The following is a 12728-nucleotide window of genomic DNA, read 5'->3' as shown; positions in this document are numbered from 1 at the left end:
GGAAGCTTAGAAAGAGACCTCATGGTGGACAGAGGGGATCTGAGTTTGCCCCAGCTTACAGCTCCAGTCCTCGGGCAGAAACAAGCTTCTGTTTGGGCGTCTATGACCCTAGGAGCTAAAATGCCTGGTCCCGAGGTCCTACTGCATAAAGGAAAAAGCGCTAACAAAGAAGCAAGGCAGCGAGAGAGGATAAGCAACACTGACCAATTTGTGTAGAGAGTGGTGATAGTCTGTTCCCCACACGAGTCCAGTGGCTGCGTCTGCTGCAGGAGCGCGTTGCGGATGACTCTGGACACATCTGCACCCAAAAACTGGGCCAGTGACTTTATGAAACCGATGTACGCTTTGACTCCTACCAAGAGCTCAGAAGGCCTGGCGATCTCCTGGGTTGTGGCATTGTAGCCAGCCAGCCACACAATGGCTCTAGGTGACAAAAACCATAATCACAATCATAATGACAAACATAGTAACAGTTATCACATTTATACTGTGTTCTGCATGCTGTACTATGATCTAACTACACGCATTATCTCATGTAAATCTCACAGCAACCCAATAAGGTAGGTACAATTATTATCCCCATTTTACGGATGAAGAAACTGAGACACAGATAGTAAGCCACTTGCCATCTGTGAAGACCACACAGCTAGCAAGTGGCAAAGCTGGGACCTGGATCAAATAACATTTGATTCTCAATCACCATGCTCTTCTGCCTCCTCTGGAGAAATTAAATCAGGTGGTAAAAGACCTGGGCTCCCAAATGCCATCTAACAGTACGTGCTTGCTTACAACCTCCTGCATTCTCAGGGCCAGCATTTGTCTTTTCTCCTCGGAAAGAATTAGTTCCAATGACTGTCAGAAATGGAAAACCACACCCAGAAATCCTTAGAAGTGCAGTGCAATCCCAAGTGGCCACGGGATGCCAGGTGGAGAGAGGGTACACTTGGTTGGCACACATCTATAGCCAACCTTAGAGAAGGTAGAATAACTGTCCACACTGTATTATTTTAGGGGCCCACCAGGAACACCCCTCCTCACTGGACTCCCAGCCCCTTCCAAAATACCTTCCCCAGGAACCTGAGAATTCACAATTAGAGTCAGTCCTCTGCCTGAGGCTTTCTTCCTTGTTAAATGTAAACAGTAGAGGAAAGAGGAACATTAGACTTTGCCAACACAAGCCTTTGTCAGTCATCTGCACATCAGTATGAAAGAGTCCATCAGGTTCTCCCTAAAGCCACAGATGTTTGGGCGGTTTTTGTTTGTTCTGTGTTTTTGGAAAACTTTATGGCAGGGGAGGGGAAGGGAACAGGAGGGCCTACTCCCCAGATGAAAAGGAAAAGAGAAGAGGTACCACTTGAGGAAAAATACTACGGAAGGGACAGATGGGAGGCAAGCCTAATTTATTTTAGAGTTTTCATTGAGGCCAAACCTTTAGGCCAACTTCCAGGCTTTAGGAACAATGATGCCAGTGACATGCTGCTCCAGGGCCTAGAAACCATTGCCAGCTTCTGAAGGTTTACACATGGATGATTATCAAATTGTCATCTTCTTGACATTTTATATGCACCTGAGACACTTCCTTTCATATAGCTAAAGTGTATGGAATGAAAACAAACTAATTTTACTGTCACCCAAGCAAAAAACTAATTGAAAAATTAGCCTGCATCTCCTACAGTCAAGGCACAGACTCCTAACTGTTCTCCCTACTCCTGTCCTTGGTCCCCCTAGTGCAGACAGAGTGAACCTACTGAAATGTTGAGTGAAATCATGTTCCTGCTCTGCTCAAACCATGCCTAGGCTCCCCATCTCACTCAGAATCAAAGCCAAAATCCTTACGATGGCACAGAGCCACCTGAACCGTCAGTCTGCCACTCCTCCAGCCTCTCTGACCTCACGTCCTACCAGTCTCCCCCTGGCTCATACTGGTCTCCTTGTTCCCTGAACATACCAGGCACGTTCCCACCTCAGAGCCTTCGCACTTGCTGTTTCCTCCGCCCAGAATGTCCTTTCCCCAGATAGTCACCCACTTGGCTTCCTCAATTCCTTCAGGAGTTCACTCAAATGTCACTTTCTCAAGCAGGCCTTCCCTGGCCACCCTATGTAAAATTTCACCACCGCCACCACTACACACTTCCCATCTCCTTTTCCTGCTTTAAACTTTCTGCTTAGCACTTATTTTCTAATCTACCATATATCCTACATTCTTATTTTGCTTGTCTCTCCCGCTAGAAGGTAAGCTTTATGTGGCCAGGAGTCTTTATTTCTTTTGTATACTGCTGTATTAACAGCTTTGAGAACACTGATGACACACAATAGATGTTCAATAAATACTTGTTAAGTGAATGAATAAATATACTACGTATTGCAAAATGAAACACAGAAGACTAGGAGATTATTCATAAAAAATTTTTCCCCTCACTCCCCTAATTTGCCTACTATAGTGCCCAATTTGAATATAAGGAATGTTCCTGCAGCTTCAGGGAGCAACAGAATGAGAGGCAAAGTGGAAGGAAGGGAAGTTATTTTGTTGAGGCCTATATATGTCACTCATTATTATCTTTAATTCTCTACCAATTCTCAGTTACAGGTAATTCTCATTATAAGGTAAATATCATTATCCTTACTCTATAGGGTAGGAAATTAAGGCTCAAACAAGTTAGATAACCTGCTCTGATGTCTTAGCTAACAGCATCAACACAGATCTGCTGACTGCAAAGGCCCCAGTCACCCTACTAAACCAGTGATGACCAGTTCTGGTTGTTCAACAAAACCACCTATAGAGGGACTTCCCTGGTGGTCCAGTGGTAAAGAATCCACCTTACAATTCAGGGGACATGGGTTCGATCCCTGGTCAGGGAACTAAGATCCCACATGTCGTGGGGCAACTAAGCCCGCGCACCACAACTACTAAGCTCGAGCGCCTCAACTAGAGAGCCTGTGTGCCACAAACTACAGAGTCCATGCGCTCTGGAACCCGTACGCCACATCTACGGAGTCCACGTGTCCTGGAGCCCGCACGCCACAACTAGAGAGAAGCTCACGTGCTGCAACGAAAGATCCCACACGTCTCAGCGAAGATCCAGCATGCTGCAACTAAGACCCAACGCAGCCAAAAATAAAATAAGTAAATAAATAAATAATAAAATAAATCTTAAAAAAAAAAAAGAAACCTATAAAGGTTTGGGGTTCTTTTATTTGTTTGTTTGTTTTTGGCTGCGTTGGGTCTTCGTTACTGCGCGCGGGCTTTCCCTAGTTGCGCCAAGCATGGGCTACTCTTCGTTGCAGTGCATGGGTTTCTCATTGTGGTGGCTTCTCTTGTTGCAGAGCATGGGCACTAGGCGCACGGGCTTCAGTAGTTGTGCACACGGGCTCAGTAGTCGTGGCTCGCAGGCTCTAGAGCACGGGCTCAGTAGTTGTGGCTCATGGGCTTAGTTGCTCCACAGCATGTGGGATCTTCCTAGACCAGGGATCAAACCCGTGTCCCCTGCATTGGCAGGCAGATTCTTAACCACTGTGCCACCAGGGAAGTCTGGGTTCTTTTATTTATTTTTAATAGAGATGCTTGGGACCTATGCCAGATTGACTGCATCAGAATGACCACCAAGATGGATCTAATGGAACCCAGCTTTGAGAACGACCATACTAAGCAAACAGAAGACAACAAAAGAGTGATACCTGTTGAGTCTGGCCTCCAGATGGCTGCTGAGATACTCAGAAGGGAAGATGGTGTGTTCAAATACACAGAAGCTGTGTACATGATTCATTGTCAGTGCCAATTCTGTCAAGTTTAGGTGTAGCTTGTCCATGCTGAGTAAAATTGAGAAAGTAAAATGAGCCTCCATTACAGGTCTGGCACTGCCTGCTAGTATTTGGGGAGGATCTGTCAGGCCCATGACCCTCAGGCCCCTTTCATCTTCTGGAAAAACTCAGCCTAGAAGAGTACACATTGATGGTGACTTCAAAGGCAAAGTAGAAAATTCATATTTAAGCGCTTTTCCATATCTGTCATTCCCCACCACCACTTCCGCACTCTTTTGCTGCATCACCTTCCCTCTTTCCTGTTCTCCCTTCTTTGAGGTAGTGCCCTGCTGGTCCTCTAAGGCCTAGGTCCTCACTTGGTGACAATGCTGCGGTTCTTCCGGTGACTCTCAGCTCCTGGTTTGTCCCTCTCAGGCTCTCCTTTTCTTGGAGTCTGCCTCTGCTTCATGGTTTTCTTGTTTTTGGCCTTGCTGATGGTAGTGGCACAGTGCTTAGGTAGAAGCTTTAGAAACAAACACAAGTGAATGGAGAAATGAGATTCGTTCCTAAATCTGCCGAGTAATCCATCTAACAGTTATAAATAGGTCCCTCCCTTATTGTCTGTTCTTTTCTCGTTCTGCCTTTCCCTCTCTTTCCTTCCATACATCTCTTCATTTGGAATTACTCTTAGAGCACGATACCAGCCATGAGAAAACTGGTTTTCTTACTTAATAGTCACACTTGTTTTTTTTAAAATCCAAGCTTCTACTGTCTCCAAAAAATCAAGTCTACCTTGATGGGCAAAGGTGCGTCAACCTTGAAACTATGCAAAGCTGTCTGTGGTAGATTCTGAAAGTAGTTCCAAAAACGTAACTCCATTAGTAAGGCAACATCACTATTTATTCAAAATGATAACTTTGAAGGGGTCAATACTCATTTGCAAAAGTTTTGGTGTGTGTGAAAATAATACATAATGTTTTAGTCAACCTTGATACAGCACTGAGCAAATATGTTTAACTGTGTCCTTTGTATGTAGTAGGTATTCAAGTTGAGCGATGAATATACCCATAATTGTACTTGTTTACATATCTTCCTTGCATTAATTATTTAAATTTATTTCAAACATGTATTTGTACACCTTTCTCCCTTAAATTGGGACGTTCCCCAAGGGCAGGAATTGTGTACCTTTCCTTCTGGGACCCCATCCCAAAAACCCAGCACAGGGCTTAGTGCCCAATAAATACCAAATAATATAGCAGCTAACATCCCAAAAACCCAGCACAGGGCTTAGTGCCCAATAAATACCCAATAATATAGCAGCTAACATCGATTGAGAATCGCATACCAAATATTTAACATATGCTATTTCATTTCACCTTTATGATACTTCTTTTAAGAAACTATTTTTGGACTTCCCTGGTGGCACAGTGGTTAAGAATCCTCCTGCCAATGCAGAGGACACGGGTTCAATCCCTGGTCCAGGAGGATCCCACATGCCACAGAGCAGCTAAGCCTGTGTGCCACAACTACTGAGACTGTGTGCCACAACTACTGAGCCTGTGCGCCACAACTACTGAAGCCCACATGCCTTAGAGCCCACGTGCCACAACTACTGAAGCTTGTGCACTCTAGGGCCCGTGCTCTGCAACAAGAGAAGCCACCACAATGAGAAGCCCACAAACCGCAACGAAGAGTAGCCCCCGCTCACCACAACTAGAGAAAGCCCACACATAGCAACGAAGACCCAACACAGCCACAAATTAAAAAAAAAAAAGAAACTATTTTTATCCCCATTTTACATATGAGAAAATGGGAAGGTTAAGTAATAATATAACTGTGCATATGTACACACACACACACACACGTACGCACACACACGCACACAACCTGACTCCCCGCCTACCAAAGTTGCTACAAAGCCTGACTCAAACCCAGGAAGGGTGGGTAGTCTAGGAAACCTGAAAGAATCCAGGACAACAGCGGAACAAGTTCTTCATTTTCAAATTTCCTATAAACTTAGGTTGAGCTAATCATGACCTGGTGCTATGAGTCAGTCAATGGAGGGGAGGGAAAAACAACAGACAAAGACACAAAAGCAAAGCAGAAATTTCCAGCTGAAAATCAGCAAACAGAATCCAGAAGCAAAGGGAAGAATAACACTATGATGGTGAAGTATGTTGAATTAGTGATTCAATATTCAAATCCATTAACATAATTCAAAATACTAATAAAATCAGGAAGGGTGACTCCTCAAAAAAAAAGACACAAAAGCAGCCCTGAGGATAAACGCAGAGGAGGCGCCTGAAAATGTTCAGATAGCTACAGATTAGGGTGCAGATGGACAGAAAGGCGAGACAAGACAGGTGATCTGGGGCCACTGTTCTAAGTATGTGTACACAGGGCAGAGAGAGGAGGGGAAGTAAATTAGAAAGTTAACTCATCTCTTGGAACACTTCAAATGAAAGCACAGACTTTGTGGCAGTGCAGCTGTTCAAATTAGAGTATTTTTAGACACCTCTACTGAGTCCCAAGGGAGTAAAGGCTGCCGATGGGACTACACTAAAAAAAGAAGCCTGCCATAAACTCATGTACACAAAAGCCCTAGCCCTACCTGAAAGGGTTAGAGAACTTGGTGTTTGAGAAGAAGATAAAGGTAGATAGAGGGGAAGGCACCAAGGGACTGCAGAGGGCAGACTGAAACAGAGAGAGGGCTGAGCCTACCTGCTCACTCAGGTTTCGCTGTTCAGCACAGACCTCCAGGACACAGTTGCTGGTCTGCTTGGCCAACTCTTCCAGGAAGGAGTTGCAGTGATGAAGGCCATGGTTCTTCAGGTGGGGGTACTTTGGGAAAGAGGACCCAAGGAAGAAACTGTCATCACCAGGACAACCACTTCTTCCTCATAATACTGTTCTGAGCCCCAGCCTGAGCCACCCACTCCCACAGAAGAAGAAAATGAGACCCAGAGAGAGTACACATTCTACATAAAGCTGAGACATTTAGGGACTTGCATCAGATACCTATGTTTGTACCCTTCCTGGGACCAAAATCAACTCTTGGAATTGTGTTTTGGGGGAATAAGAATGAGATGTGATTAAAGAGATGACAGGGTTTGGAGATCAGGGTACTCACCTCCTCTGGGCACATCTCATGAGTGCAGTGGACAAAGTGAGCACAAATCAGGGGAAAAGCAATGGCATAACGCAACATGGCAGGTTCCTCCAGGGTCATAGCAAACATCTTCTCAAATGTACGAAGATGAAAGCTGCGGAAAAGGGGGAAGGACAATTACAACCAGGGTTTAGGAGCTGGTCCCTTTGAGATAGAGAGAATATTCATTCTTTCCACAAATATTTATTGATATTCACCCCTCCCTCCTTAATTTCCCTACCCTTAAGGTAGACGGGAACCCAAGAAACTCAACCCTTTCAGACATTTTTACTGGATCCCAGGACAGGTTAGTATTGGGTTGGCCAAAAAGTTCATCTGGTTTTTTTCCGTAAGATGGCTCTAGTAGCACTTAGTTGTCTTTAACTTCATTCGAAACAACTTTTGTTAGATTGTATTGTGACAGCTGTCATATCAGCATGCCTTTAAAAAAAAACTTATCAAAATTGGTGAATTTTTGTGTAGCCATTTTAGTATTGAAGATGAGAGAAAAAAAGCAACATTTTGGGCATATTATGCTTTATTATTTCAAGAAAGGTAAAAACGCAACTGAAACGCAGAAAAAGATTTGTGCAGTATATTGAGAAGGTGCTGTGGCTGCTCAAAGTTGTCAAAAGTGATTTGCAAAGTTTCGTGCCGGAGATTTCTCGCTGGACAACGCTCCATGGTCGGGTAGACCAGTTGAAGTTGACAGTGATCAAATTGAGACATTAATTGAGAACAATCAATGTTATACCACGCGGGAGATAGCTGACATACTCAAAATATCCAAATCAAGTGCTGAAAGTCATTTGCACCAGCTTGGTTATATTAATCGCTTTGATGTTTGGGTTCCACATAACTTAAGCAAGAAAAAAACCTCCTTGACCATATTTCCACATGTGATTCTCTACTTAAACATTAAAAAAGTTCCATTTTTAAAACAAGTTGTGAAGAGCGATGAAAAGTGGATACTGTACAATAATGTGGAACGGAAGAGATCGTGGGGCAAGCGAAACGAACCACCACCAACCACACCAAAGGCCGGGCTTCATCGAAAGAAGGTGCATATGGTGGGACTGGAAGAGGGTCCTCTATTATGAGCTCCTTCCGGAAAACCAAATGATTAATTCCAACAAGTACTGCTCCCAGTTAGATCAACTGAAAGCAGCACTCAACGAAAAGCATCCGGAATTAGTCAACAGAAAACACATAATCTTCCATCAGGATAACGCAAGACCACGTGTTTCTTCGATGACCAGGCAAAAACTGTTATAGCTTGGCTGGGAAGTTCTGAACCACCCGCAGTATTGCACCTTCAGATTTCCATTTATTTCAGTCTTTACAAAATTCTCTTCATGGAGAGAATTTCAATTCCCTGGAAGACTGTAAAAGGCACCTGGAACAGTTCTTTGCGCAAAAAGATAAAAAGTTTTGGGAAGATGGAATCATGAAGCTGCCTGAAAAATGGCAGAAGGTAGTGGAACAAAAGGGTTAATACGTTGTTCAATAAAGTTCTTGGTGAAGATGAAAAATGTGTGTTTCATTTTTACGTTAAAAACCGAAGGAACCTTTTGGCCAACCCAATAATACCTCCTTCCCTTTTCTTATACAAAATTTGCTATTCCTCCCTCAGAACCTCTGCATGATTTGGGCCCTGATTTAGAAGTCCCTCAGTATTACTAATTCACATCTCTCTCAAAACTTGACACTCAGGCTCCAGAAAACTTTCTCTGATTAATTTCATGAGGCTGATCTTTCCTCAGCCCTGTATTCTCTCAACATCATGCACATTTGCCATTATTATGTTGATGTCCTTTTCACATGTGGGTATTATACCTCCCCACTCATGCTGAATTCAGAGAGCAGAGCCAACATATTGTGTTGTGTGTTTGATCCCTCAAAGGGTAGAGTTATGAACAACAGTGGTCACTTAGTAAAGGCCGAATGATACCCAAGGAAGACAAACTCATTTGCATTCTCTAAAGACCCTGTTCCCCAACCCTCTCAATTACTTCCAGTCCTCTCCACTAAACTTCCAAGTTTTCCATGTCTCTTTTAAATCACAATGTCCCAAGAATAAAAAGAAGACGGAGGTTCCACATATAACCGTGAGGAAAAGATAATCAATGAATTATCCCAGAGAAGAGAATGCTGTGTAAAGTCCAAATGGCTTTCCTAAAGAAAGCCAACACAAAAGGGAATCAACTTCAAATTCCTACCACTTGATAAAAGCTGGAAAGAAGAAGCTGTGGAGTTTGAGCATCCGTCTTTAAAGAGATCTCAAAGAAAACAAGCCTTTCCTGTGTATCTGGGGGAATCAGAGTCCCCCACAGAGGCCAGGCAAGAGATCGGGTCAATTGATAAAGAGCTCTGAGTCAGGACATACCAGAAAGTAGATAAATCAGAAGTTTCCACCAGCATATTCTCTACTGAGTCCAGCATTTGAGAGTGAAAGACAATGAGGTTCATCACCTTGGCTAAGTCAGGGTTCTCGTGCAGGTGCAGGGGAGCCTTAGCCACACTGGTATACGCCTATGGTTGGAGTTCGGAAAAGGGTGGAGAAAAACAAGATAAATGAAAAAGACTCCCAGCCTTGGGACTACAGTTTGGCTGGTATTTGTCCTGTCCAATCAGCAGTTTTCAGTGTTGAATCATTCCATACAGCAGAGCTTAGGAGTTAGAAAGAGAAGGGATTGTGAGGGAGAGAAAACCTTGAGAATGGGGGACCATTAACAGAAACAGACCTACCTGTAGACGGAACCAGTCCAGCCTCAATCCAGAAAATTCAAATTTTTCTCCATTATCAACTGCAAGAAAGACAGAAGTTTAAAAGGAAATAATAAAACAGCACCTCTATCCAACTGCATGGAATGGTATAATAGGTCCTCTTCAAAGTCATCTTGGCTATTCCCTGGCTCAAGAGATCAATATTTCTAGAAAAAAAGATGTTTGCCCTCACTTTTCCTCCTCCAATTCCCTCCAGTTACCTTGCTTGAGATTCAGAGAGGAGAGAGTATTGACGAATGAGGACATTATGATCGACTCCTCCTCAGGACACACAGACAGGTTCTAAAAGAGAAGGTGGAGTTACCATCAAGGAGGTATAAGTTCCACCAAGAGAGAAACAAGGACCACAAGGCTCAGTCAGTGTATGAAGGTAGGAAGAGCTGCCAAGTGCCACAAACAAAGAGAAAGAGCCAAACAAGACACGGAGGAAACTCCCTGAGTTCCCTGCCATGCTAACACCCAACTGCCTTTTACTCTTCTCTCCTATTTCTGTGCAGCCTCACTTGGGGGAAAAAATTGCTAAGATTATTAGTCCTTTTTTTAAATTTTAACAAACGTAGAGGGGAAAATCAGGCTTTTTTTTTTTTTTTTTTTTTAAATCAGGCTTTTTGACATACAATCTACAGAGCATGAGATTCAGCCAGGGTGGCCCCCAGGGGAAAATGACCAGGGATCACCCCAAAATTTCCAAAGTATCATCAATTAAACATACTTGAATGATGTCACTGAGCACAAGAGCATCAAATCTGGCCAGGTACTGAAGGTGGTATTGCTCTATCACCTTGATGTGTCTTCGGACCAGAGCCCTGATCTCCTCCAACAAGAAAAGCAGTTCTGCAATGCTCCTACAAAGTCGAGGGTGAGAACAGAGAGCTGTATGAGACTGAAAACGTGACCCGAGACAAAGACAGCAACAACAGGGCAGAAACTGAGACCTCCCGAGGTCATTTGATGTCCCCCCGTCCCTTTTCCCAGTCCATCTAAGGTCAAGATGCTTAACCATGCCAAGTACTAACGAGTCAGCGTAGTCCTCAGGTGTCTTCGTCTTGGTGACATTTTCTGTGTGGCGAACCAGCCAAGTGACCTCATCACGAATGAAGGACAGGGCCATGAAAGCAAAAAGGGCCTAAGGAGGGGACAGGGACTATGAGAATTTTCAACTTTAAAAACGGATTTCAAAGCACAGAGAAAACTATCATGAAAATGTGCATATGGAAACAACTGTGTAACCATACCAACAGTGGTATCCAATATTAAACACAGAGACTCACAAAAAACTGTCTTCAATTAGTTCACAGTCAAATAGAGGATAAGACAAGTACACAAATAGCTATAATATATGATATACTATGATAGTGCCCAAAAAAGAGATACAAGAAGTTTTAGGGTACTCTAAGAAGATTCAAGGGAATCAGCATATACATACACAAACAGAACAAAAAACTCAGAAATGCAAAAACTCATGAATGCCAAGTCATCCCCCACATAGGAGTCTTTTATCATTGAACATCGTCCCCCCCCCCCAACGTTTCTTTCTCTTGCCTTGGGACCCAGCAGTCCTGGTTCATCGGTTAACACAGTCTCCAGCTCCTTCACAGCCAGCCGCAGAAATTGACGCCTTTGAGAGTGAAACTGGCCACTGAGGAAAGAAAGTGGAAACTAGAGAATATTGCCTCACCCACCCTTAAAAATCTTCCAAAGGCAATGCAGAAGACAGCTGCATTTAGGAAGGGATGTCAGCTAGGAGGAGGGGTCAATGCCACAGTTAGACCTGGTAAAGGAAACACAAGAATCTGTGGGGCAGCAGCAAGTTCTTGGGTTGAGACAATAAGGCTGTACAGAAACTTGGGTGAGAACAAGGAGAGGAGAGAACAATCTCAGGAGAGATTCCTATGCCATCCCCTCTGGAAGAGCTCATTCCCTGCCTTTACCTGTTTGCAATCGCATGTTCCTTGCTTTCCTTTACGTCTGCCACTCGCTTGCCATACCTGAGGATTGACATACACACAGAAGGGTTGGCCATACCACCAGCTAAAGGCCTTGTCCCACATTCCCAGTCCTCAGAGATTCCAAACTACAGCCTGAAGGGGCATGGGCAGCCTTCACCATCAGGATCTTTCCAAACCTTACTTTTTACCCTGACCTATTAACAAGAGACTCATAGAGCTTAGAGATTATCTAGTTCTCATCATTATTTTACAGATAAAGAAAATAATACCTGCGGAAGAAAACTGACTTGCCCAAGGTCACATAGGGTTTTAATGGCAAAGCTGGGACTAGATTTCTTGTCCTGTGCTCCTGCCTTGACACCTTCAAGCCGAAGTACTCTTTCAGGTTTGAGGGAAATACAAAGAAGCAGTGCATAAATATGACACAGGCCCTGCTCTCAAGTAAAAGTAGTTACTCCAGGGCTTCCCTGGTGGTGCAGTGGTTGAGAATCTGCCTGCTAATGCAGGGGACACGGGTTCAAGCCCTGGTCTGGGAAGATCCCACATGCCGCGGAGCAACTAGGCCCGTGAGCCACAACTACTGAGCCTGCGCATCTGGAGCCTGTCTTCCTCAACAAGAGAGGCCGCGACAGTGAGAGGCCCGCGCGCCGCGATGAAGAGTGGCCCCCGCTTGCCACAACTAAAGAAAGCCTTCGCACAGAAACGAAGACCCAACACAGCCAAAAATAAATAAATAAATAAATTTATTTTTAAAAAAAAGTAGTTACTCCAGCTCTCCCCTGGGTCCCATTCCCACCCACCTCCTCTTAGAATTTAACCTTATCAGTTACCCTTTTGTCACTTCAATCTCTCTCTCTCTCCACTGGTTTTATTCTCTTCTCCCAATAAGCCTCCCTTATTCTAAAAGGACCCTCGCTTGACCCTGACAATCTACTGAACTTTGCTCATTCTCCCACACCACCAAACTCCTCCAGAGAGGCACCTTTACTCTTTTTCACCTCACCTTTCACTGACCCTTGAAGCCCATATGATCTTAGACACTAAACAAACTGCTCTCTCTTAGGTCACCGTCAACTTTTGAATCACCAAGTTAGATGGCCTTTTCA

General features: G+C 44.0%; 1 protein-coding gene across 4 annotated transcripts in view; it reads right to left on the bottom strand.

Moving 5' to 3' along the window:
* NCKAP1L (NCK associated protein 1 like) overlaps positions 1–12728 on the bottom strand; it is a 43759-nt gene that overhangs the window by 17099 nt on the left and 13932 nt on the right. For all 4 annotated transcript variants that reach the window (XM_022571972.2, XM_022571973.2, XM_022571974.2 and 1 more), the window contains 12 exons: positions 11605–11661; positions 11216–11312; positions 10690–10799; positions 10386–10518; positions 9874–9955; positions 9635–9693; positions 9273–9418; positions 6869–7001; positions 6460–6579; positions 4116–4261; positions 3676–3807; positions 205–423 (listed from right to left, as the gene is read on the bottom strand). In XM_022571972.2, coding sequence (XP_022427680.1) covers positions 205–423; positions 3676–3807; positions 4116–4261; positions 6460–6579; positions 6869–7001; positions 9273–9418; positions 9635–9693; positions 9874–9955; positions 10386–10518; positions 10690–10799; positions 11216–11312; positions 11605–11661 — 1434 coding nt within the window. The remainder of the gene's footprint in view (positions 1–204; positions 424–3675; positions 3808–4115; positions 4262–6459; positions 6580–6868; positions 7002–9272; positions 9419–9634; positions 9694–9873; positions 9956–10385; positions 10519–10689; positions 10800–11215; positions 11313–11604; positions 11662–12728) is intronic.

The sequence above is a fragment of the Delphinapterus leucas genome, chromosome 11 (genome assembly GCF_059928025.1).
Source record: "Delphinapterus leucas isolate spDelLeu-1000000601 "Yukka" chromosome 11, BTC_Dleu_Yukka2, whole genome shotgun sequence".
NCBI lineage: Eukaryota > Metazoa > Chordata > Mammalia > Artiodactyla > Monodontidae > Delphinapterus > Delphinapterus leucas.
This window is presented reverse-complemented; position numbering and strand designations above follow the sequence as displayed.